Source organism: Cebidichthys violaceus, unplaced genomic scaffold (assembly GCF_023349555.1).
Source record: "Cebidichthys violaceus isolate CVI_PGR_0920_01 unplaced genomic scaffold, fCebVio1.0.p SCAF_6, whole genome shotgun sequence".
Lineage (NCBI taxonomy): Eukaryota > Metazoa > Chordata > Actinopteri > Perciformes > Stichaeidae > Cebidichthys > Cebidichthys violaceus.
The window spans coordinates 14,803,778-14,828,031 of NW_027176816.1; the positions used below are offsets into that span (position 1 = coordinate 14,803,778).

General features: G+C 41.6%; 3 protein-coding genes across 8 annotated transcripts; 2 read left to right on the forward strand and 1 right to left on the reverse strand.

Annotated features, from left to right (window-relative positions):
* The first annotated feature begins 1,309 nt into the window (after window positions 1-1,309).
* Window positions 1,310-5,730, forward strand: plpbp (pyridoxal phosphate binding protein). Its single transcript, XM_068733558.1, has 8 exons — window positions 1,310-1,441; window positions 2,106-2,213; window positions 2,343-2,378; window positions 2,472-2,547; window positions 2,627-2,767; window positions 2,852-2,994; window positions 3,656-3,754; window positions 4,620-5,730. Exons 1-8 carry the CDS (start codon window positions 1,352-1,354, stop codon window positions 4,797-4,799), a joined length of 873 nt encoding a protein of 290 aa, XP_068589659.1. The 5' UTR covers window positions 1,310-1,351; the 3' UTR covers window positions 4,800-5,730.
* Window positions 5,731-5,845: 115 nt separating this feature from the next.
* On the reverse strand, window positions 5,846-12,693 carry tmed4 (transmembrane p24 trafficking protein 4). Its single transcript, XM_068733559.1, has 5 exons — window positions 12,501-12,693; window positions 11,563-11,663; window positions 11,352-11,477; window positions 8,431-8,577; window positions 5,846-8,137 (listed from the first exon to the last, which is right to left on the reverse strand). The coding sequence occupies exons 1-5, from the start codon at window positions 12,631-12,633 to the stop codon at window positions 7,988-7,990; spliced, it is 657 nt and encodes a 218-aa protein (XP_068589660.1). The 5' UTR covers window positions 12,634-12,693; the 3' UTR covers window positions 5,846-7,987.
* Window positions 12,694-13,134: 441 nt separating this feature from the next.
* Window positions 13,135-24,026, forward strand: ikbkg (inhibitor of nuclear factor kappa B kinase regulatory subunit gamma). 6 transcript variants are annotated; one of them, XM_068733551.1, is made up of 16 exons: window positions 13,135-13,461; window positions 14,256-14,396; window positions 15,335-15,606; window positions 16,053-16,127; window positions 16,206-16,307; window positions 16,934-17,113; window positions 18,354-18,415; window positions 18,687-18,734; window positions 19,838-19,940; window positions 20,083-20,198; window positions 20,300-20,452; window positions 20,687-20,759; window positions 20,854-20,988; window positions 21,987-22,123; window positions 22,533-22,609; window positions 22,959-24,026. In XM_068733551.1, exons 2-16 carry the CDS (start codon window positions 14,258-14,260, stop codon window positions 23,129-23,131), a joined length of 1,845 nt encoding a protein of 614 aa, XP_068589652.1. In that variant the 5' UTR covers window positions 13,135-13,461; window positions 14,256-14,257; the 3' UTR covers window positions 23,132-24,026. The 6 variants fall into 6 exon arrangements, with proteins under 6 accessions (XP_068589652.1, XP_068589655.1, XP_068589656.1 ...); XM_068733554.1 differs by having other exon boundaries at window positions 16,206-16,289; XM_068733553.1 differs by lacking the exon at window positions 13,135-13,461 and adding an exon at window positions 13,807-13,967.
* Window positions 24,027-24,254: the final 228 nt, after the last annotated feature.

The following is a 24,254-nucleotide window of genomic DNA, read 5'->3' on the forward strand; positions in this document are numbered from 1 at the left end:
TGCAGCTGTCTACCAGAATTGACAAGTGGAGGCCAGGGCTGTAGAGTGCTGGTGGAGACTGGAGCTGGAGGAGGCTGCAGGTTGCTTGCAAAGGCTGTGGGTGGAGGTTCAAGTAGCAGTTTTTTTTGTCAAAATCTGCAGGTGGAGGTAGAGCTGCAGGTTAATGCCAGAAGCCATAGGTGGAGGTTCACTCCATTGCCTCAGGCCGTTTCATGAGCATAGCGAGGCTACTGTCTGCAAGGTTTGAGCTGCAGTGATGTTAAGCTGTGTCTGGGACTGTGTCAGACGCAGAGGAAACTGGACTAAACTGAGTTATTTGACGCATCAGGAGTGAGAATCCGTTGGCCCTGCAGGGCACAGAACACCTGCCTCTGTGGTCCAGCAGCTGACACTCTGAAACCTGCCTGTCTTTGACAAAGCAGGAACTTCACTTCACGTCATTTGGGTTGTATTTGATATATAAAAAGGGGCCCAGAAACTCATTGTTACCCCGACCCCCGCACAGCTGAGCGCCTCACCAAATGCTGCAGACACACAGGAAGTCCAGAATTTCTCAGTGTGAGCAGTAAAGTTCCTGAAGTCCTGTCCTTCACAGTTTTCCTGGATGAAAAGAAAATGTGGTAAGACAACCACTTAGGCTGTCTGATGTGTTAATGGATAAAAAATGCCTTTGATACATGTGTTTTACGCTGTGTCCCATGCACCACAGCTCCACTGTAAACACATCAATACGTCTGAGCTTAGTTTCTCCTTAACTTTTCATTTATCTCACTTACAGATTCATAAACCAGTGAGGCCAGTGAAAAAGCTGGGATGTTACACTATGTAGCATAAAATCAAAAATACTTTGTTTGGTGATCACAAGAACATCAAGATTCACTCCAATGAAACAGCAAACTGACAGTCACTCATTTCAGAGGCTCAACTTGATAGAAAAAGTGAACATTGGTTGGTTTAAAAACTGGCTGACATTTTAATTACAGTGAGTGTGACTCATCTGAAACGTGTGTATGAGATGCAGAACAACACCCCACTATGCCCAAATGAGCATAAAAAATATGGAATACATTTTGGTTATAAGAAAATTAAAATAGATACAATTAAAAATGTTATTATGGTAATACAATTTTTTTTTAAGTTAACATTTTTAACTAAACTAAACAGCATTACAAAATTTTGGAGGCCAATTTCCGGTAACACTTCAAAGTAAAAGAAGAACTGATGCAGGAACAGTAGAGGGCGCTATATTTGAAGGACGCACTTTCTCCTCAGGCTGACTTTTATTTTGAAAGGCGATTGGCGTCATCGCGGACACGTTTCTTTACGTTTTATGTCGTAGCCGTTTGACCGTATGTGGAAAGTAGCAATGTCGGAGGAGGTTGGGAAGGCGCTACAGTCGGTAGTGGAACGGGTGAACCAGGCGGCGGCACGGCGGCCCAAGGTAACTGCAGCCCGGGAGGCTCCGCTTCGGAGCACCGCTGCCGTCGCGCCACTCTCGGGGTCCGAAAAAGTCGTGCTGCGGCAGCACGACCCGTTATGTAAGGCTGCCAAACACCTCAACCTTTGGATGGGAGTTAGTCAGGGCTCGCGGCAGCACTTCCATAACACCATGCATGGTTATTGGTGGCAGCGGTCCATGCGTGGGAACAGGATGTGACTTACTCTGAATGCATGCGCGTTGTTGCATAGAAATGATTCCCGTGATCACGGCTAGTGAGTGCAGGCTGTTCATTTACACGAGCACGCGTCTGACCAGCCAAGGCTCTGTGGAGGGTAACATTTTCCCCAAATGCTCCCCTATTAGAATAGCATCAAGGCTGGTATCTAGGTCAAAGCATGTAGGAGAATGCTCAGCATCCTTCCAGCACCACCCAGATGCCTCTCCGTGGGTTGTTGCTGAAAATCTAAATGATCTGTAGAGCTGACTGCATGACGTGGATCAGCATCTGAACGTAGCAGCAGCCAGAAGCAATTAGTTCCATCAGTGTTTACGCAGGATCCGGACAGGGCTGAGTCACTGCTCTCCTCATCTAGCATGCTGCATCACACACTGATCCTCTCCCCTGATATAGATGAAAACATGAGCATGTGCTGTCCTTCCTCAGACACTGCCGGCCGTGCCGCCCCGCCTTGTAGCTGTCAGCAAGACCAAACCCCCAGAGATGGTCGTGGAGGCCTACAGACAAGGGCAGCGCAACTTTGGAGAGAATTATGTGAGTGGGAAAATGCTGCTGGTGTGCATCACTCCAAACTTTCCAAGTGTCACAAACACAAAAAACTCTCAGGGGAATAAAAGTGGTAAATTACGTCGAGATTGACCTCGTCCTTTATGTCCACTCCAGGTTAACGAACTGGTGGACAAAGCTTCGGATCCTCTGGTAGGGTTATATGTTTAATCCCGTACAGTTGACCTTTGTCTCCACCGCAGTCTGTGACAGATTTTTACAGTGTTTCTTTTTCCCCTCTTCAAGATTCTAGACTCGTGTCCAGAAATCAAGTGGCACTTTATAGGCCATCTACAGAAGAATAATGTCAACAAACTTTTGGGTGAGTGATTGTCAACTCTCCTGCTCAAGCTGCATGTTAAAGAAAGCTCTGCACTGAGTCTCATCTTTCTGTTGGACAGGCGTGCCGAACCTGTTCCTCGTGGAGACGGTCGACTCGGCGAAACTGGCTGACAAGGTCAACAGCTCGTGGCAGCGTGTCCGAGGAGCCAGCGCTCAGAGGTTAAAGGTCATGGTGCAGCTCAACACCAGCGGAGAACAGAGTGAGTTGATTTCAGGGATTTTTTTATCTTCCCGCTCTTGTTTTGTGAGCTGATCACAAACGCTGCGTCTGCTGTGTGTTGTAGGTAAACATGGCCTGCCACCAGAGGAGACGGTGAACACGGTGAAACACATCGTGTCCCAGTGCTCCGCCCTGCACTTCTTAGGACTCATGACCATCGGACGCTACGGCTACGACCTCAGCCTGGGCCCCAACCCAGACTTCCAGGTACAGACGACTGTGATGACAACAATGTGCTTGTGAGAAGAATTCTGTGTGCACCAATTAAAACTAAACTATACATTAGACCAATACTATAGTGAGCTTAAACAGCAATGTTGATCAAATGTTCTAGTTATGATCAGGACTGAAGTTGGTTAAAAGATGTAACTCAATGAAAGTGGAAAATAATACTAATATGTAAGTTTGTTGCAATTTTTTAAGCTGACATTTAGTCCTCTAAGGACATCAGAGCAACGTTTCAAAGAGAGGCACAAGGGTTAAAATACAAAACCACAGATACCACAGTTTAAACCTGCCAAATGAAGATGTCTGCTGTATATCTACAGTTAACTCAAACCCTTCCCTAATACTTATATTTTCATTTAACATATAACACAATGTGTTCTTTCTTAACTGTCAACTTGAGTCAAAACACAGTAACTAAAAAACTAATCACACTAACACTAATTTGAAAACTCAAACTAAACAGAGATAGATTTTCAACAAGAACAAGAAATCATTATAGAAATATATGCATCTCTACCCGACACAAACTTAAGTATCAGTGTTTCTATTGGCTGATAAAGAAAAAGATAAATTGGGTTTGAGATCATTAAGGAACAGCGTTTTCCTGATGGGGCCAAAATGTCAACAACATGTCTCTTAGATGCTGCTGAGTCGGAGGCAGGAGGTGTGTGACGGCCTGAAGCTGCCTCTGGAGGAGGTAGAACTCAGCATGGGCATGTCGACAGACTTTGAACACGCGGTGAGTATCGCTCCTTGTCAGCAGTTATGAGCTCTATTCAGGCACAAATATGGAAGGCATGATAAAGTTGGTTTATATTTAGCTGATGATGGAGTAGCTAAGGAGTGAGCCTTCTATACGTTGTTGTTGTTGCTTCACCATTGCACAGCACTGTGGTCCAGACTTGCTGTGTTTAAATGCACTCCATAGATTAGATAAACTTGAAACTTGGGCCATCTCACTTCTTTCTGATCTCAGTGGAGAGTTGCACATGCTCAGTGCCGATCACACACTTATGAGTCGGGTAAAGATGAAGTGGTAGCGAACATTTCAATTTACCTGGAAACATTTTTTTATTTGGGAGGCGTTAGAGAGGATGTGGGCGAAACTCCAACTATGTACAGCTCAGTTTGAGAGCAAGGCAGATAAAACATGACCGTTAACAGAAGACATGAGGTGAGGAAAGGAATCAAGGAGGCATAAAATCTGGAAATAAGAAAGACCCTCTGTCATCTGTTATGGTTTTGATTTGGAGACCCCTAGCAGCAGGAAGTTCGGTGCTAACAGCGCTAACTACAGTAAACTTGCAAAATTTAAGTAATTTGTATATAGTGCTTTGAATATTCTTTCTGAATTTGTGAACTCAAAATACATAAAATCAATAGATGGTTTTCAAATGAAAATACCCATGCTGTAAATTTAGTGGGATTTCAACTATTCCGTTAGTTGTTACATTTTACACTGAGGTTGCTTATGAGCTTCTTCTTGTTGGCTGCTATTACTTTCGATAACAATGTGATTGATGCATGTAAATCAGAATATCATACTCAATAACACTGTCTAATGTATCCACTGAAGTTTTTCCCTGTACTCCCATGTATTGAAGATCGAGGTGGGCGCCACCAATGTGCGAGTGGGCAGTGTCATATTCGGCAACAGGGAGTATCCCAACAGTGCTGCCAACACCCCGAACCCCAGCCCAGCCCCCAGCCCCGAGAAAACGAGCAAGAAGGTGTCCGAAGAGGCCGCCAAGAAGATGCAGTGCCTCACTGTGTCTGAACACTAAGAAGAGCGTCCCCTCCTCTGAAGTAACCTTTATGAAAAACAACAGTCTTCACATGCTAACTGAATAGAGCAGTGAAGCAGATCATCTCCACAGAGCCACGTGGAGCTAGGATTGCAAAATTGTTGCATCATTTTAAAGTGTGATTGCCTAATCCTTTTCACTTTTTTTGTGTGCCCTTCTTGCTCTTTTAAGCATTAACAAGTGGCATTCAGTACAGATGTAGTTTGTCCTTTTTTAAAGTAGTGTGTTACTAACCTTTAGTGCTCTGACTTCCTCCCCATGGAACTTTCTCCTACGAGATCACCGGCCACAAGACAAACGTACAACCACTGAAAACAGGGTGACGTGGGAAATGATTTCACGGGAGTTACGAGATAGATTTGTTGTGCTGACGTGACATTTTCTACCTTTCCAACCCCGACGTGTGACAGTGCTGAAATGTGCTCGATTGTGTAGTGTCCCAGAGATCAGGAATTCCACGTTTTTGTTGTACAGATGAAACTGAAGACTTGATTTAATAAATCATTTATCCCTTTATAATGACATAGTATTGTGCGTTTGATATCGTTTCTTATGTCGTGTCAGATCTCTATTCTTGATATTAACAAGAGTAAACCTGAAGAAAAGGGTTTTGTCTCGTGTCCGTGCTGTGCTGTTTAAGATGAGGGGGAGTGAATCTATGCAAAGTGGCCATTTTGTTTTTGTGCTGCAGCTAGCGTGGCAGTGATCTCTTCAAAGATGTCACGAGGTTGGTGTGTTCTGTCTTCATGATAAGTGCTTTTAATGTCCGTGATTTAAAAAAAAAAAAAAAAAAAAAAAAAAAAAGTGTGGTTAGCGGTGTGCTTACTTAGGCGCTTCAGCATTATTTGGTTTGGAATCTGGCTCTCGAGGGGAAGCCAAAGCCAAGCAATAAATGGTTTTGTTGAAAGTTTCTGCCATTGGCTGCGTATTTTTTGTAATGGGAGAAAGTGGCACAAATGACAAGAGTAGTTTGGCTAAAATGTCTTTATTAAGCACATGGAGGTGACAACTGAACCACAACGAAAACAAGTCTTAGAGATGATAATTTAATGCATGAAAAAATGAAAACCTGGAACCCATTGACTCATTATATTCCCTTCCAATGACTCATTATGAATCTGAATTAGCAGAATTTTCAAAGGTATCAAAATGCTGTCCGGCATTGATAAATGGAACCCAAAATAGCTCACGATAAAGACAGTAAACTTGTTTAAGCTCAATAAATACACTCTGAGGAAACAAAAACCTGGTGATACAATTGGAAAAACGTAAAAGACATTCAATCTGTGTAAAAGGCATTAGAAAACGGTCAATACACTGTTATTTACAACATACAGTAGAATGCTGTTAAGAAGCATATCACAAACCCTGTCTACAGACCTAGCTCTGGTAAAATGTACAGCAAACAGAACTCCAGCTAGAAACTATATACAGTCAGTAGAAGGATGGAACACTTCATTTAGAGCCGCCATTACACATTTACAAGCATTATATAAATACTTCATTCTGCTGTAAGGAGATATAAGGACAATGTGTTTATTAATGTCAACAATTATAACTTCTCTTTTGAGCATTTGTGACTGATGTATAAACACAATGAATGGTGTATAAAACATGAGGTATTTATTATTAGAATGATTGTATTAACTATGTATTGTGTTGTATTCATTAAAGAAGTATTTACTTAAATCTTCTTCAGCCTCCGACACAACTGAGTCTATTCCATTAGCTGCTGAGGCTGAAAGCTCTGGAAGAAGGACTAGTAAGTGGACCTTAAGTGAAGAAGTGAAGAATCTCAACAGGTCTTCATGAGATTAGAACACATCTATCAACACATTTCTTCTTGTGTATAAATAGTTAATACATGTTTCATAACACACTGAGGATTCTTGAGTGTTACCCTACAGCTTTGTTATATTGTGTTAATATGTAATTCATCAGCTACAAATGCATCATGGGAGGTTAGAATTGTTCACAAATACATTGACACTTAAAAAAGTCAACGCTGCGCATAACTATATTACTGTGTGTAATAAACCATTTATTAAGGGTTTATATTATGCATGCTAATTACGAGCGTTAAAGTAAAGTGTTATCAAATTGACATGTGAGGAATCAAGGCAGGAGTGAAGATGAGTCATGCTCATCATTTTATGCTTTACGGTTTCAGGATGACGAAGACAGTTGGAGAACAATTCTATCAAAAAATAGGCTCTACAGGATGATGTTTTTCCCAAATGGTGTACAGATTTTTAGGCATTCTTTTATCTGAAAATGCTTAGTGCATATAGCTGCCGTGAATGGGAAAATAATCTCCCTGTGGGCGGGAGCCCCCAGACCCCCTCGGTTTGGGGACTTACAGCATCTGGCTCCGCCCCTGGTGGCCACATTGGCTCTTTGAGTCTGCTTGGAATAAAAGGCCATGATGGCAATTATATCTGTTGGTGTATAGCCCCCCACATAGATTTGTGTTTTTTTTTTTTTTATATCTCCACAAATGAGTAGCCGGTTTGTGTGTGTGTGTGTGTGTGTGTGTGTGTGTGTGTGTGTGTGTGTGTGTGTGTGTGTGTGTGTGTGTGTGTGTGTGTGTGTGTCTGCCCTTTCAGTATTTCTGTATCTAGTTTTTATTGTATTATATATAGGGAAAATAAAATATATAAATAAAAAAGGCCTGGTAATAAAACTACGTGCAACAATATCAATGACAAAAAGTGGCCTACATAAAAGCATGTATCAATAAAGCACTGGGTCACTACTTGTAACAGCTTTAACATTCTCATTCCTACATATCTATTGGAGCAGTCACTCCTGTTTGACCTTAAAAACAATACCAGATCACTAATGTCTCTGCTTCTTCTTGACTAGAGGACAGAACACATGACATGTCCAGTGTTATCAGGAGAACACAACAAACACAATGAAAAAAAGGCAATTGGAATTTTGTGCTACTGTGTTGTATAATAACAATAGCCTAAAACATTTGTGAGGGAAAGCTCATTATTTAGGATTGATATGTGCCTCTGTGGATTTGCTCGTACCATTTAGTGGCTGATATCAGGAGCGTCTCCCCTCCTGGGTGTCTCTGCACTGTAGGGTGGGGCGTCTCTCCATTCCGGTCCATCAAGTCTGTCTACTCGGGTTTATGTTGATCCCTAACGCTGCTGACATTACACCAGTTTCTTGGCCTCAAAGAAGCTTTTGAGGTGCTTCATCTGCCAAATGCCGGTGACGATGAGGATGAGTGTCTGAGCGATGGACCACCAGAGCACACGCTGGTTGGTGCTCTCGCTCGTCATGCGAAACCGCTCCTCGCGATACTGCAGAAGACACCAGTGAAGTCACAAGAGAGGTCATTAACAGCAACTGTACCCAATCAGCCATGGAGTGAACCTGTCATCTCACACATTACTTAGGCTGGTTGCACCAACACAGATTCATTTTTAAACCTGATGATGGTTTCACTTTAAATCATGTTGCACCAAACTTTAAAACTATCTGAAAATGAGGAAATATTCACTTTAAAGTCATCAGTTATCAGTAATCCTAGATTAAATTAACCCTTGTTGGTACAACCAAGCCTTGGTGTACTTGTATTTTTTTTTTTACTGACCCTCTGGTAGTTCTGCTCCTTCTGGATCTGCTCCACTTGGTCCAGCAGCTGTCGGACTCGCAACTGCAGCTCCGTGAGTTTGTCCTTAGCGGCAATTTCAGGGTAGTTGTTGGTGTGTTCTCCGACCTGAATATCCAGATGCACTCTCTGCAACATGGAGAAACACATGACTTGTATTCTGTGGGCATTAACAGAAATGATAAGTAAGTGATCAGGGTGTTTCATAAAAAGAGTTTGGCTTTGCACTGGTGTTCCATGAACACAATTTTTGGTATTGTGCCAAATATTCAGCCTTCTTCAGAGATAGTGGGATGTTTAACGTCAAGACCAATTATCTGGAACCATGTCTATCAGAGTATTTTGCTACTTGGTCAGTAGATGTCACATAACGGCCTCCACAATAGTAATCGCACTGTTACTGTTCTGGGTGTTTCTTTAATTCTATTAAAATAACATTTAACAGGCGTTTATCACTTTGCCCAATTAGACCAATTCCAAACCATAACCCCATAATTTATATCTGTGCTATACTCTGATTTGGTCTGGTTTACTCTGACATCAACGATGCATTTATTTATAATTTACATTTAAACATATATTTTTTTTATCTATTGATACTATTCTTGCACACGTAATGAAAGATTCCATTTTTCAGCGTTATTAATTGCATTGTTGTTATACAGTTGTGGTCAAAAGTTTACATACACTTGTAAAGAACATAATGTCATGGCTCTCTTGAGTTTCCAGTTATTTCTACAACTCTGATTTTTCTCTGATAGAGTGATTGGAACAGATACTTCTTTGTCACAAAAAACATTCATGAAGTTTGGTTCTTTCATGACTTTATTATGGGTTATTAACAGAAAAAGTGACAAAATCTGCTGGGTCAAAAATATACATACAGCAACATGAATTAGCAATTTTGGTGACTTAGAAAGTTGTGTCAATGAAATGAGCTTCATAGCATGGCCTCTTAACGTCTTGTGAGTGATTATGAGTGACTACAGCTGGTGACTTCTCTGAGGCCATTTAAATAGGGCTCATTGGATACAAACGCCCACAAACGCTACAATGGGAAAGTCAAAGGAGCTCAGCATGGATCTGAAAAAGCGGATCATTGACTTGAACAAGTCAGGAAAGTCACTTGGAGCCATTTCAAAGCAGCTGCAGGTCACAAGAGCAACAGTGCAAACAATTGTTTGTAAGTATAAAGTGCATGGCACTGTTTTGTCACTGCCACGATCAGGAAGAAAACGCAAGCTATCACCTGCTGCTGAGAGAAAATTGGTCAGGAGGGTGAAGAGTCAACCGAGAACCACCAAAAAGCAGATCTGCCAAGAATTAGAAGCTGCTGGAACACAGGTGTCAGTGTCCACAGTCAAGCTTGTTTTGCATCTCCATGGACTGAGAGGCTGCCGTGCAAGAAGGAAGCCCTTGCTCCAAAAGCGGCACCTTAAGGCTCGACTGAAGTTTGCTGCTGATCACATGGACAAAGATAAGACCTTCTGGAGGAAAGTTCTGTGGTCAGACGAAACAAAAATCGAGCCGTTTGGCCACAATGCCCAGCAATATGTTTGGAGGAGAAAAGGTGAGGCCTTTAACCCCAAGAACACCATGCCTACCGTCAAGCACGGTGGTGGTAGTATTATGCTGTGGAGCTGTTTTGCTGCCAATGGAACTGGTGCTTTACAGAGAGTAAATGGGATAATGAAGAAGGAGGATTACCTTCAAATTCTTCAAGATAACCTAAAATCATCAGCCCGAAGGTTGGGTCTTGGGCGCAGTTGGGTGTTCCAACAGGACAATGACCCCAAACGCACATCAAAAGTGGTAATGGAATGGCTAAATCAGGCTAGAATTGGGGTTTTAGAATGGCCTTCCCAAAGTCCTGACTTAAAATCCCATTGAGAACATGTGGACAATGCTGAAGAAACAAGTCCATGTCAGAAAGCCATCAAATTTAACTGAACTGCACCAATTCTGTCAAGAGGAGTGGTCAAAGATTCAACGAGAAGCTTGCCAGAAGCTTGTGGATGGCTACCAAAAGCGCCTAATTGAAGTGAAAATGGCCAAGGGACATGTAACCAAATATTAGCACTGCTGTATGTATATTTTTGACCCAGCAGATTTGATCACTTTTTCTGTTAACCCATAATAAAGTCATGAAAGAACCAAACTTCATGAATGTTTTTTGTGACAAAGAAGTATCTGTTCCAATCACTCTATCAGAGAAAAATCAGAGTTGTAGAAATAACGGGGAAACTCAAGAGAGCCATGACATTATGTTCTTTACAAGTGTATGTAAACTTTTGACCACAACTGTATATTGTGGTAAACATAATTAAAAATGTTCTATTCATATTTTTCCATATGTATTGTTGTTATATTGTAATACAATGCATGTTTTTACATCCATATATCTTATTTATAATTTCTTTGTCATTAACATTTCTATTTTAGAAAGGGAGCAACTGTAGGAAAACCCAATTTAATAGTCTCCTTGTTGGAGAGAGGAAAGTTGGTCCTGAAGCTTGTCACTGTATTTATACAGTACACCTTAAAGAAAGCGGCTACAGTCAGCTGTAAGTGTGACTATAAACAGAGTTCACTGCAGCCAGATTAGAATTGGACCCTCTTCTCAAGCCTGCTTGGGCGTGCATAACCTGTGCTTGACTGACATTTCCCTCACTATCTCGTTAGCTTTGTTGCAGCTGGTAGGGAGGAACAACGTACACCTTGATCACTCTTATTGGTGCATTAAGTCCAATGACCTCATAGCATAGCTCTGCCTACTTTCAGCCGCAGCAGATCTGATCTGATCAGCCAAAATAACTGGAAACAACTGTGTGGGTTGCAGGATCATAAAGAAAAATGCTACTGACTATCTTACTACTACATCAAAGCAGTGACTATGTTCATACCAGTTTTCCTCCTGCAAACAGAGCCATCTTGGTGGAGTTGGAGTGCAAACAAATCTGATGCTCTCCAGGAGTGTGGGAGGTGAAGGTGAACCGTCCGTCTGACCCATATTGACGAGAGAGGATAATCTGGGAGGGTTGTAAAAGGTTTTTTTTTAGATTCTATTGATATGTATGTGGGTATGTTTTATAACATCAGCTCCTCTGTCCGTACCTTTGTCTCTGGATCCTTGATCTCCACATGCATCCCAAGGCCAGGCGTGGCTGGGAGGAAGGAATTAGTCTGCTTGTCCCACAGCTGAGTCCTGTACTTTCCTGTCAGACAGGTAAAGCAACATACAGACGCATGCCGTTAGGTCTTTCAGAAATCATTCAAACGAGAATAACTCTGCAAGACTGCTGCACCAGTAACATGGCAATAGAATGAAAATAGAAGTAGAAATATTAATAAAGCAAATGGGGGTATTTAACATAATGTAACCTACAGTGCCAGAAAATATAAAAATGTATATCAGAATTCTCGTCTCATTCTGCTATGCTATTCATGCAATATTTAGATACATTTTAGTAATGATGAAGCTTACTCTTCTGACAGGATGTATGTGTTCAAAAGTGCCTGCAAAAAGTCTTAGATGCCCCTATAGTAGATAAAACCTGAGAAATGATCCTCTACGGTGGCCGAATGTGACAGAAAACGTGCTGCCGTGTCAGTGGAGAAAATATGATGCAGTCTCATATAGACTACATGGTTATGTAGGTAATAATTCTGTGTGTTATATTACAGAAGTGTAGTAACCTATTTGTACATGTACCTCTGCCCCAAAAAACAGTACGCCAGAGATCAACTACATAAAATAGTGCCTTCAGGTAAACACTACAGATATAATTCTGAATGTAAAACATCTACTCTGGTGTAACGCAATTATATGGCTCGATGAGATAATCTCTATTTGAAATGTAAAGAGGCTAACAGCAGCCACAAAAGCTTACAAATGACCGTGAGTGTTTGCGCCTAAATACTACAAACTACCCGTTTCTTCAAACTGCCGTGTCTTTTTGTCGTTACTACTGACATATTCAATGCAGCGTCTTTGCTGGAGCCAGCTGTTCGCTAGTTAGCTCCGTCATGCTAACGACCCCACAGCAGCTTACCGATAACCATAGTCTCGTCCGGAATCTCTTCAATGAAGCATTTCTTCTCCGTCTCTCCGATGTGGAAATAGAGCGCGTGACTTGGATATATCCAAGCTAATACGAAAACAACTCCAACAGCAGGGAGCATCATGTAGCTTCTCTCACTTTGTGCACATCAGCAAAAGAAGCTGTGATGCTGCAGCCAGCTGACGTCATCGACCACTGCGGAAGAAGGAAGGGGATTTCCTGAGATATGGGATTTTTTCGCCCTGAGTTTCGCCTCTCAGGCGCACTCACTTCTTAACCGTATACCCTCAACACCACCCAAAGAGACAAGCAAGTGTATTCTTGCACAGATCAATTTGAATAAATGAGCTAGGGACAATTCATGGGAGCATTGAGTTTTAAGATAAGGTACACATTTTAGGCTACGGCTTGAAAATGTAAGAGATAAAGAGAACATAAAACGAGTAACAAAAAGAATAATTTGTCAATCGCATTGTTGGATATGCATGTTTTGTCTCATGAAGGTTTAGAGTCAATTGCCACAACGTTGATTAACCATAGACTGTATGGTTTAAACCGAAACTTGAACGGAAGTGTTGCCTGAGAGGCCAAACTCAGGGTAACTTATTCAAACTTATTTCCTGTGCTAACAACAGAAGCCTCGGCTTTGACAGATAACCTCAAACCACCTTAAACACGCACATTGTATCAAGATAACGGTACAGAACTGGGCAAAATGACTTTCGGAAGACACACAGTTCGTTGATGTAGGTCGTTGTTTGTGTCAGTCAACAAGTGCCTCGGACAACCCAGCTACTGGTTGCTAAATTATCCTAGCTAGCTCATAAGCTCCTTCGCTAGCTATCGATCTAGCATCGGCCAGCCATCTAACAGTGGCTAAATAAATACGCTTACTAACAAGTTGCAGTTGCGGGGCCGTTTGTCGGACGACAGAACTGAAAAAGAAGAGAGGGTAAGACGACTTTTCCACCTGTAATGTAACTGTCACGTACGTTAGCAGCGCAACGTTAAGACCCTGTGTTGATGCGGGGATGAAAAGCCTATCCTTAAAAAAACATGAGATAATACCCGGAGTAAATTATATGCGTGATAATAACAGTTGATTATAACGACTGGGTTACTGTTTATCTTCGCATGGTAGCTAAAGAAAGACATTAAAGGTGTTCCGGGCGGGCTCTTTGCCTCATGATATTGGGAATGACGTAATGTTTTCGTCCTGTCCCCGATACCAGCATGTAGCTTATACTGCACATAGAAGAGCATTGGCACTCCACGAGTGAGTCTCAAACAAACCCTATCAGCAGGCCGTGGCCTCCTCACACGTAAAATGTTCCAGGATTATGACGCGAGGTTAAATTGAAAGAGAAAGCTAACGGATGAGGCGTGGTATGCCATGTGCTAGCATGTGATGAGGAATGCGGGGTTAGAGTCGAACTCTGTTTCCGTCCCTTTTAAATGGTGAGTTAGGTTCTGGTTATAGGTTTAGCAGAGATAACGGATTAGGGTTAGTTTGGGGCCAGGTTAAGCATCTCAGAAAACGACTGGTATGGCGGTAGGGATGAGGTTGGGTTCAGATTAAGGTAAAGGGAAATGCATATCGACGGTGAAACACAACACCGGCGTTATTTATGCATGATCCTCCGCAAATAACGGTTTAATGAGGTGTGTGTGTGTGTGTGTGTGTGTGTGTGTGTGTGTGTGTGTGTGTGTGTGTGTGTGTGTGATAATCTGCATGTTTGTCTGTAGGGATGGTGCAGCCCCAACCTGATGGCCCAATGCAGTGGGAGATGACAGGAGAAGACAGTGGCGGGACCCTCAGGGTCCCACCAGAGCTGGCATCCAATGAAGTGGTGACCAGGTTGCTGGGTGACAACCAGCAGCTTAGAGGTAGGATACATTTCCATAATTAAATAATAATTGAATGATAATTAAAAGAAATAAAGCAATATATTTGCTCCTCTCAAAGTATGGCACATGATTTAACCAGAGTTTGTTTTTTTACATGTTGGAACATGAATTGGTGATTTCAAAGGAAATTATAAGAAATCATTTTTTAGTAAAATAAATTTGAGGCATTATACTTTTCATACTTCATACTCTCTTTAAGCCCTGGAAATCATGAAAAACTAAATCGGATAAAAAAGCCACACCTAGTTTGTCATCACTATTTGTTCAATCTATGGCCCCATGTATTTGAAAAGTGGATTGGCATCAGGGCAGCTCTAGACTGGTTCAAATTTTAATTATTTATTTATTTTAAATTTATCAAAGAGAAGTTGATCAGTAGTAGTCGGTGATGTGGCCTCTCTGACCTGTGGTCAGCCATTAACAAACACTAAAAGACAAGATCATATCCGACCTATTTTATCTCTCTTCACAGGTGTGATGGCAAATTTCCGCTGTGATTTATCTATCTGTTTTATTGTCTGACCACTCAGTGTTTTGGCCCTTTTTGTCTTAGTAAAGAGACAAGTAAAGACTGATCGCAGAAGATCTGAGACTTGCAGAATCAGTCATTTTCCTTTTAATTACTTCTCAAAACGTATCTTTTCCAACATTTCTTATTTTTTTATTTATTTGTTATTATTGTTTCTTATATTGTTTTATTACTGCATTTTATTTATGTATTTTAGTTGCCTCATTGCAGTCTTGACATGTTTTAATCCTGGTTCAACCATTTAAAGCACTTTGCAACTTTGTTTTGAAAAGTGCTGTATAAATAAAGTTTATTATTACGCATTTAACTGACATGGTTCCTCTGTGTCACTCTGTATGACATATCAATCTCCCACCTCTCCTTTTGCCTTCATCCTTCTGTCCGTCAGAGGCCTTGCGGCGGAGCAACATAGCCTTACGTCAGCGCTGTGAGGAGATGGAGGGATGGCAGCAGAGGACAAGAGAAGAACGGGGGTTTCTCAGCTGTCGTTTCCAGGAGGCCAGGGCCCTGGTGGAGAGGCTGGCCCAGGAGAACCACTCCTTACAGAGCTTGGTGAACGGACCAGCCTCTAACCTCTCCTCTAACCACTGCTGCAGCTCCAGCCAGACTGAAGACCTGCAGGGGCGCCCAGCGAGGAGCAGACCATTGGACGGACCACAGGTTAGCTCGCCAACATTCACACATCTGCTTCCTCATATTCACACATTGTAAGGTGATTTTACATTCATCAAATTAATTCCACAATAACATAGCTTCCACTGTTATATTTTATAATCCTGTGTTGGTATGTGTCTGCAGAGATTAATTCACCTGTTTTTTGCCACTAAGTTTTATTTCTGTATATATTTACATTAGCTGTGTGCTCGTATTTCATAAAGGAATTAACTGATATTTAATAATACATTTCATGTGTTGTGTTTCATGTCTTCACACATACACAGCAAAAGTGTTTTTGTTGTTTGGGATTAATGAGATTTATATTGATGCAATGAGAGAGAGGATGAAAGAGAAAGAGGACGGGGAAAGCAAGGGAGACAGAAATGGTTACTATGTATTTCTTCTTTCTCGTAAACGTTTCCTGTGGATATTGGAACCCCTTGTTTCAGACACTAGATCAGCGGGAGAAGAAAAGAGTTGAAGACACGGATCGACACACACAGACCACACCGCCTCGCAGTCTGGTAAGACGTGTGACGCTGTGATTTCACTTTTGATGTATTTGTTTGTTTTTCATCTAACTGGTTTGTCCGTGTGTCTAGGGTGACGTGAGTGTGCATAACTCCTTGAATAGCGCCCTCCCCTCTCCTTCCGCCTCACTCTCAGAGGTATGGGGGGAGATAGTGGTAAGGGAAAATGGCCAGGTGAGCCTGCTCACTGCATCCTAACTTCCCCCCAATCAGATCCCTGACACTTACTCAGTGGCTGTCCCACCCCTGGTTAAATGCTTCACCCCACCTTATTTTTCATTGCATTCAGGCACAGATTAGAAATCCTGACTTCATATTTGGAAAAATAACATGGGATGGCCTGTGAGATCCTAACTGGAAATACAAAACCTGGCACTAATCACCATGCAGCATTGACAACATGTTTTGATAATAAACATGCATGTTACAAGGAACTGTGTTTTACATATATTTCAACATCTCAATTCCCATCCATGTTTTTTCCCTATATTTTTGAGCAGGAGCACTGGGTTGAATGGTAGTTGGTAACCAAAAATTCCTCTGCGTCTCACTTTGTATAGAGCACAGCAGTAACACACAGCTCCAACGCACCAATGTATCCCTATTTAAAATCCCTCTCTGTCTCCTTTTGTAAGCCCCGTTGGTGTTCTCTCACATCTTGGTGTAGTTCTACTTTTTGCTTGGTGTCAGTCCTCCGGCCCCGGGTGAAGGTGGTGTGTCTCTGTCCAAGTCCCTGCTGTCATAACTTTCTCCCTGCATCCACTCATCCACGGTTCTTTCACTTTTATTTCTCTCGGCAGCCTGTGGAAGGCGGAAACGAGTTCCTCCAGCTGCTGAAGAGCCACAAAGAAAAACTGGAGGAAGGGATGAGAGATATGAGGAGGAAGAACGAAGAGCTGGAGAGGGAGAGGGACGAGGGAGAGAAAGAGAAGGAGCGAATGCGGCGCTGCATTGACCAGCTACGGGCCAAACTGGCACAGGTAACACTGTGATGCAAGCGCGTAGTTCTACCTCAGGAACCAGTGCAGTGATCTAGTTCTACAGATGAGCAGGATAGACATAAGGAGATAAAAGTGTATTTTTAACTGTTAGGTCAAGAAAAAGCCAATGAGGCATTAAAATGATTGTTCAGTGTGGTTGTATGAGGTTCTTCTCCATAGCCAGTGTGTTACCTACAGTTGATGGAGTTTATAGAAAACAGACAGGAGAACCAGCACAGGAGCAAAGCAATGTACTGCTGTGATGTATTTTAGACACCTAAAATAAAAACAAAGGCTCACCTCGAAAGAATGAATCAAGAATATTTTCACTGCTGTACCTTTCTGTCACACAGCCCTTTCCAACAGGAGCCAAAGTCGTGATATCTATTTATGATCTCTTCAAAGCCACCAGAGTGTCGTGACGAAAACTTTCAGGACACAGGAGTTGCTGGTCTACCGCTGCATCAATCAGTTAGTTTGTGTAATTGTGTGACTTTGGTGAATCTGAACTAACTCTTTAAAACACCAAAGTCACACAATGACACAATCAAACTAACCGATCAAGGCAGCGTAGACCAGCAACTCCTGTGTCCTGTAAGGTAAAATGTTTTTGTCAGTGGAATCTGGTGAGTTTGAAGAGAGCATAGATGGATATACCAGCGTCTGTCTGTGTGGGCTGTCAAACTCAAACAAGTTGATTTTGGTTACATATTTAAAGTCTGAATTAATTCGGATTGGGTATTAAACTAAAACAATGGCTATATGCGACTATAGGTCTTTCTCACTCTGGTGGATGGCACACTGTCTGTATACATGTACTCATAGGACAGGCCTGGACCACTTTGTGAGTGCCAAAGAGAAAATTCTGAACTGGTGAATATGACAAAGTCTCTTAAATCACACTTGTTACTTAAAAACAAGTGGTTCTTGCACAAGGCCTTTTGTATGTTCAATTATGATACTAATATATATATATATATATATATATATATATATATATATATATATATATATATATATATATATATTTTTTTTTTTTTATACAGCGCTTTTCAAAACAAAGCAACAAAGTCCTTTATATTGTTGAATCAGGCTTTAAACAGTTCAGGACTGGAATGAGGCACGTACAATCAGACAGTCAGATAAACCACGATGTCTCCATGTACAATAGAGATGAACTGGACACCACAATCTGCTGCCTTATTTGTGATCTCATAGACTTGTATGAATGTTTTTACAGGCAAGCAGCGCTACCGAGGAGGTTGTTCAGCATCGCTCTGAGGCACAGCACTCCTCTGACTGGTATGACGCATTTTTCTCCGGGTATAAAATACCTCAGTGCATTGTTTGAAACTAATGGCACTAAATGGACTTTCTGTGTTTTAACTAGTGGTCATTAGCAGCTTTTGGACTGCGTGCTGTTTAGTTAACCATAACTATACTGCATACCTGCAAACAAGAATGATTGGCAGAAGGATACTAGCATGCTGTTTTTATTTCCGCACTTCTTCCTCCTAATAAATTTGCGACGTCTTCCTCCTCCTCCTCCCTCTCTCTCTGTTCCCTCCTCCAGCTCTAGCCTGGCTAAACTCACAGAGCAGCTTCAGGCCACACAGGGCAGGTGAGCCCACAGCTCTGTGTGGCTTTCTTTTTCTCACCGTGTGCATGCCTTCTCTCTACAGTTCTGTCTCTTCGCCGCTGTGTGGATGTTACTTGTGCCACCTGCCTGTCTCTTATTGTCAAGCTCAGTTTGTTTCCTGTATGTTTATTTTTTTATTAGTTTTTGACTTCCAAATAAGGCATGTTTTATATTTTCTGTTCCTGTCATGTTGTTGTACCATTACAATGTCTTATTCATTCAGTGATCAAAGCGTTTTAATTTCTTTTTCGGTTTTGTTTATGCATATGCATAAATGTTGTAAGTTCAGTTCAACCTCAGCTCCTACAAAAAGTGTATAATAAACTGTGTAGCAGAATACAGTCACTCAGGCCCTTGGGGACAGAAATGTTCCCATGGAAACCCATTAAAACCACAATGTTTGGTCCCACGACCATTACAGAATAAAAGCATGCATTCGATTACATCAGGCTTTCAATCTAGAGCCCTGGCTTCAAAATGGTATTTTTAACTATTTTCCACCGGATTGAATCATGTTCTCATGTTTTTCCTCTGGGACAAATGGATGTTATTTTCCTGGTTTCCACGAGGGGCTTTGCTGCTGTAATATGGAGCACTGCAGTCTTTGATTGAGTCTTTGTTGCTAATCAGTGACATATCCCTGACTGTAAGAAAAGAAGAAAAAAGGTATACAGAAAATAATTCAAGTTTTGTGTTTTTGTTTTCATGAAAAACAACAGTGGCAAGAAACTGGCTTTTAAATGGTTAAAATTCAGAAGATAAATGAATATTTGGTAGTTTGGTGAAATAGGAAAATAATACGAGCTAAGTGAGTTTTTTTGTTTTTTTTAATGTGAAACTGCAGCAAAAATACAAATGCATCCAAATCAACGTTGTTGCTAATAATTGACATATTTTGCGGCTGTTTTTTGAAGCAGACATTTTCCTCACATCAGAGCAATTTATTTAAAGTGAGGCACAAGGGTTAAAATTACAATTCCGATATAAGAATGATCACGTGTTCAGCCCTACCTTATCATAGTGATAAATATTTGTGTGTATATTGGTATTTACCCCAGTTTAGTCATGATCTGTTGTGTCCGTAGGTATCGTGACTTGGAGGAGAAGCTTGATTACCTGCAGAAGAGCTCAGCTCAGCGGGACAGAACTGAAGCTCTGCTCAAACAGAAGGACAAGGACTGTGCCCAGGTATGAACTGTGAACAGCTTTGGTTTTTACTCCTCAATCCAAGATGTTTAAATCTTCAACTACTAGATGATGGCGCTGTGGCAAGCAGCCTTAAAATATCAACTGCAACCCCGATAACTTATAGCTTTCCATATTTTTACAGCTGGCCAAGGACTGTGAGGCTCTGAAAGCTCAAGCAACTTCCCTCTTAGGAGAGCTGAACGAGAGACAGAGCTGCCTGGAGAAAAGCGAGCATGAACGCAAAGTGTTGGAAGAAAAGTAAGCTGTCATGTCAGCATCAGTGAATACATAAGGCTTCTCTGTGTTCACCTGTAGGTGTGCATGTGTGCTGACGTTTCTTCCTCTCTACTCTGTGGTAGGCTGTGCAGTAAGATGAAGGCCCTGCAGGTGGCAGAGCGGGAGCTGGAGCAGCAGAGGAAGCAACATCATGTAGCCATGGACAAGCTGCTGCTGCAGACCCAGAGCCTGGAGCAGGCCCTGAAGACCGAGAGACACGTTGTCACAGAGGAGAAGTGGGTCCAACACACAAATGATTCACCTATTTATCATTTTCAGACCTTCAGGGTGTCTGTAACAATGCAACACAGTTGTCATGCTCAGTTTTCATTCTAGAAATGTGATGCTTCACTGTGGTAATTAATACTTCCTGGTTCAGTTCAAAATTCTTCAATACTGTTAGCAGCACATCGGATATTTGATAACAATACTGTATGGAAAAATGTTGTATCCTTTTTTTTTCCTCTCAGGAAAAAACTGACCCAGTTGCAACATGCCTACACATGTCTCTTTAGAGACTATGATTCTAAACTGAAGAGTGAGGTAAAAACACATCCAAACAACTCTTTACTCAAATTACTTTTGCTTTTTAGCTTCTGGATTCATGTGGTAACATCCGTCTGTGTTTGTCTTCCAGGGAGGAGATCTGTGCAGCCGACTAGAGGAGGCGGAGCGAGCGCTGGCCCTGAAGCAGGACCTGATTGATAAACTGAAGGAGGAGGTGGAGCAACAGAAAGGCTCTCTGGAGACTGTTCCGGTCCTCACTGCACAGGTACAGTCACACAGCTGTGGAGCACAACTGCACACAAATCTCTTTCTTCATGGAGACTTAAGTATGTAGTCACAGACTGTGTAGTTTGTTCATTTTTTATCAAGCAAAGTATCGCCTCATTGTTCACTTTAGCGATCGCATCACTGTTTGTCACTGTGTGCGGTCAGGGCACTGCTACTGACTTCTTCCATTCATAGTCATTTGGGTCTTTTCTTGGTTTATACTACTATATTCCGCTGTAAACCACCACCTCTCTGCTAGAGGGTTGTCACACAGTATTTTTTGGTGGAAACCGTAAATGCAGTATAATACTGTTGTTTTAAGGGGTGATTCCCCAGTGAATAGGACAAACATTAAACTAATAGATTTCACCATCAGGTGGTAACAACCATAGCACTTACACATGTGACTACTGACATTAAGACACTTTTCTTTTTATTATTAGTTTTCTGAATATGTATGTGTAAATATGTAAATGAGGCATTGTCCTATTAAATCTGTGCTCATATGCGTAAATGTCCAGAACATAAATGTGAGCATTGGATAAAGCCAGGTTCAAAATTTGAGTCATAGGTTTTTGCAGAGGGAATTTTTTTAGTATGAATCGTGTATTAATCAGGCTATGGATGATATATGTGTGTAAACACCTTCAGAATATAGAGGAATGAAACTGTAAAGTGTGTGTGAATATAAGAGCTACTAAAGCGGCTCAGAGTCTGAGAAAAAACTAATTTTAAAGATTTATTTAGACACAAAAACATGGTGAAAATAGGGCCCAGTTTAAAAAAATGCCAACGTTAGCCTTTAAGCTAGGTAAACACTTGAATGGAAATCATTCTGAACATCATGGCAGTTAATTTAGCCCGTCCTATGAGTCTCTTGTCAGGTACTAATCAGCCGTGCCCACATTTTAACATGCTTAAAAAACGCAGGTAAATTGAACTGAAACTAAATAGCGGTGTCTCCCTCCCTCCCTCACTGTCTTTGTGTTCGTGCAGGCTGAGATCTACAAAGCAGATTTCCTAGCAGAGCGAGAAGCCAGAGAGAAGCTGAACCAGAAGAAGGAGGAGCTGCAGGATCAGCTGACTCAGGCCATGTCTGAGATTGACAGGCTCAAACAGGAAGCCACATCACGGTAAAAACAACAAAAACAAAGTTATCTGCGAGAGGGGGGAAAAAGCACAATGCAGGCCCGTTTGCATTATGATAATTATTTGTGTCCTGAATGTGGGCGTGTGGACGTTTATGCACCAGACAGTTGATAGCTCAGTCTTTCTTGTGGTCATTTTGGATCCAGGGTTACATAGTCGTTGTGTGCTGCTGAATTCTTCCCCTGCCTTCTAATCAGCATTTCGAGGTGACTTTAGCTTTACTGCATCTGTGTTTGAAGGCAGGGCTGTTGGCACATCATCCAGACTGACCCTTCATATCTGAAGTCAGAGCTAAAGCTACTTTCCTCTGCGTATGAAGAAATATTGATGTTTCTGGACATTCTTTAAAGTGTGATTACACATGACAGTTGTATTGGTCCACCTCTGTTTCAGTGCACGTATGGAGCAAATGAAGCTGAGGCACCTGGAAGACTTCCCAACACGGGCCCCACACATTCCCCCTCCACAAGGTACATTACAACCAATACATTCAAAATAACGTGCACATAGATAATAGTAAAGTCTTTCATGTATGCATTGAAATATGTCAGAAAACTTGGAAACGCCTGTGTGGCCCCAGGTTAGAACCACTGTACTAAAGCACAGTATTTAAGTACATGTACTATTACTTCTCACCACTGAGTATTGTCTACTAGCTGTTGTACAGCTTACCAATGAAACCCTGCCTATTCAAGAAAATGGCTATTTCTGGTCGAATGGAAACAAAAAAGGGAAATGGAACTTTTTAATGGATTTATCAAGGTGTTTATTTCTGTTAAGAAAATATTTCTGTGAACATGCTTTCTTTCCCCGGTGCAGCCTTCAACACGGTGCCCCCTGCCCCCTCGTTCCGAAATCAGGGGTTGGTACCAGTCGGTGATCAAGGGGCAGCCGGAGCTGAGGACCTGCCAGATTTATGTTGTCCTAAGTGCCACTACCAGGCTCCAGATATGGACACGCTGCAGATACATGTCATGGACTGTATACAGTAACATGAGCATAGCTCAGCACGCCATGATGCCAAGACACACATACAGATATATATATATATATATATATATATATATATATAATATATATACACATGCAGTATATTGACGTTCCTTGTGTATACTCCCGGCCCTTGGCACATCCTGGAAAAACATGTTGGTAGTTGCACCTTACTCCGTCTGCCATGTAAACAAACACAAACCTGAATACATACTGTGGCTCTTACCATTTTAAAAATGACCAGCATCAATCAGATGACAATATGAACAAGTGAAAGAAAAGAATGACAGACAGATAATCAGCATGGTATGTTCCCAGAGGTGCTCCGTGGATTCCAAATCTGCTGTAGCTTTTCCATTTCTGCAACCCGTCCTTTTCTCGTCATTCTTATTTCTCTTTATCACCCCCCCCCCCCCCCCCATATGTGTTTATGATCCCTGATATATTAATCACTGGGCATAAGGTACTTTGGGTACTTTTCCCTCCAAAGGAGAAAACACATGACAATGTGAATAATCTAGTGAGCTTTAAATAATATAGAATATTCAAATATGTTTTTGTCATACATGTTGCGGTCTACATTGCCTCAAAACATGTATTATTATGTATTAGAGATGGATTTACTCTTATTGAAAAAAAGTAGCCATTCTCTGTGTTCTGTGCCTGTGTAGACCACTGCTTTATCTCTGATGCTAGACCTGACCTTTAACCCAAAATGGCTCTGTGTGCCCTTATTCTGTCTTCTCTCTATCTGTGGCACCTAGCTATGTATCTATCCCAAGGTAAACACATTGAGGGTATTTTAAACTTTGTGTGAATATTAGTAATTATCATTTGGTGCAAAGAATCTCGTTTCAAAACTGTTGAAGATTTAAGAAATAAAATAATGAGAAATCAGTTGTTCATTCATCCTTGAGTGTGTTTTGTCGTGCACCCAGTGTCCCCCCGTCCATCTGTCCTGGTATCCAAAAGGAGAGACCACGTCTTGCTTTAATTAATCCAGGATCTCGCGAGTGTCATAGGATCCGTTTAGGTTTACCAAAAGACGTGAGGACAGGTTTGCTTCGAGCAACTTGTTGCGTCTCTGGCTGGCTGTCATTTAACGTAACTGCAGAAAATCGTCTC

Excerpts from the sequence above, each read along its gene's own strand:
- plpbp (XM_068733558.1), top strand. The coding sequence starts at position 1,352 with ATGTGGAAAGTAGCAATGTCGGAGGAGGTTGGGAAGGCGCTACAGTCG. Across the intron at positions 2,548-2,626 it reads TAATGTCAACAAACTTTTGG|GCGTGCCGAACCTGTTCCTC; the intron begins GTGAGTGATTGT and ends TCTGTTGGACAG. Across the intron at positions 2,768-2,851 it reads CAACACCAGCGGAGAACAGA|GTAAACATGGCCTGCCACCA; the intron begins GTGAGTTGATTT and ends TGTGTGTTGTAG.
- tmed4 (XM_068733559.1), bottom strand. The coding sequence starts at position 12,633 with ATGATGCTCCCTGCTGTTGGAGTTGTTTTCGTATTAGCTTGGATATAT. Across the intron at positions 11,664-12,500 it reads GGACGAGACTATGGTTATCG|GAAAGTACAGGACTCAGCTG; the intron begins GTAAGCTGCTGT and ends CCTGTCTGACAG. Across the intron at positions 8,578-11,351 it reads TGTTTGCAGGAGGAAAACTG|AGAGTGCATCTGGATATTCA; the intron begins GTATGAACATAG and ends TCCATGTTGCAG.
- ikbkg (XM_068733551.1), top strand. The coding sequence starts at position 14,258 with ATGGTGCAGCCCCAACCTGATGGCCCAATGCAGTGGGAGATGACAGGA. Across the intron at positions 17,114-18,353 it reads TACGGGCCAAACTGGCACAG|GCAAGCAGCGCTACCGAGGA; the intron begins GTAACACTGTGA and ends ATGTTTTTACAG. Across the intron at positions 20,199-20,299 it reads CGCAAAGTGTTGGAAGAAAA|GCTGTGCAGTAAGATGAAGG; the intron begins GTAAGCTGTCAT and ends ACTCTGTGGTAG.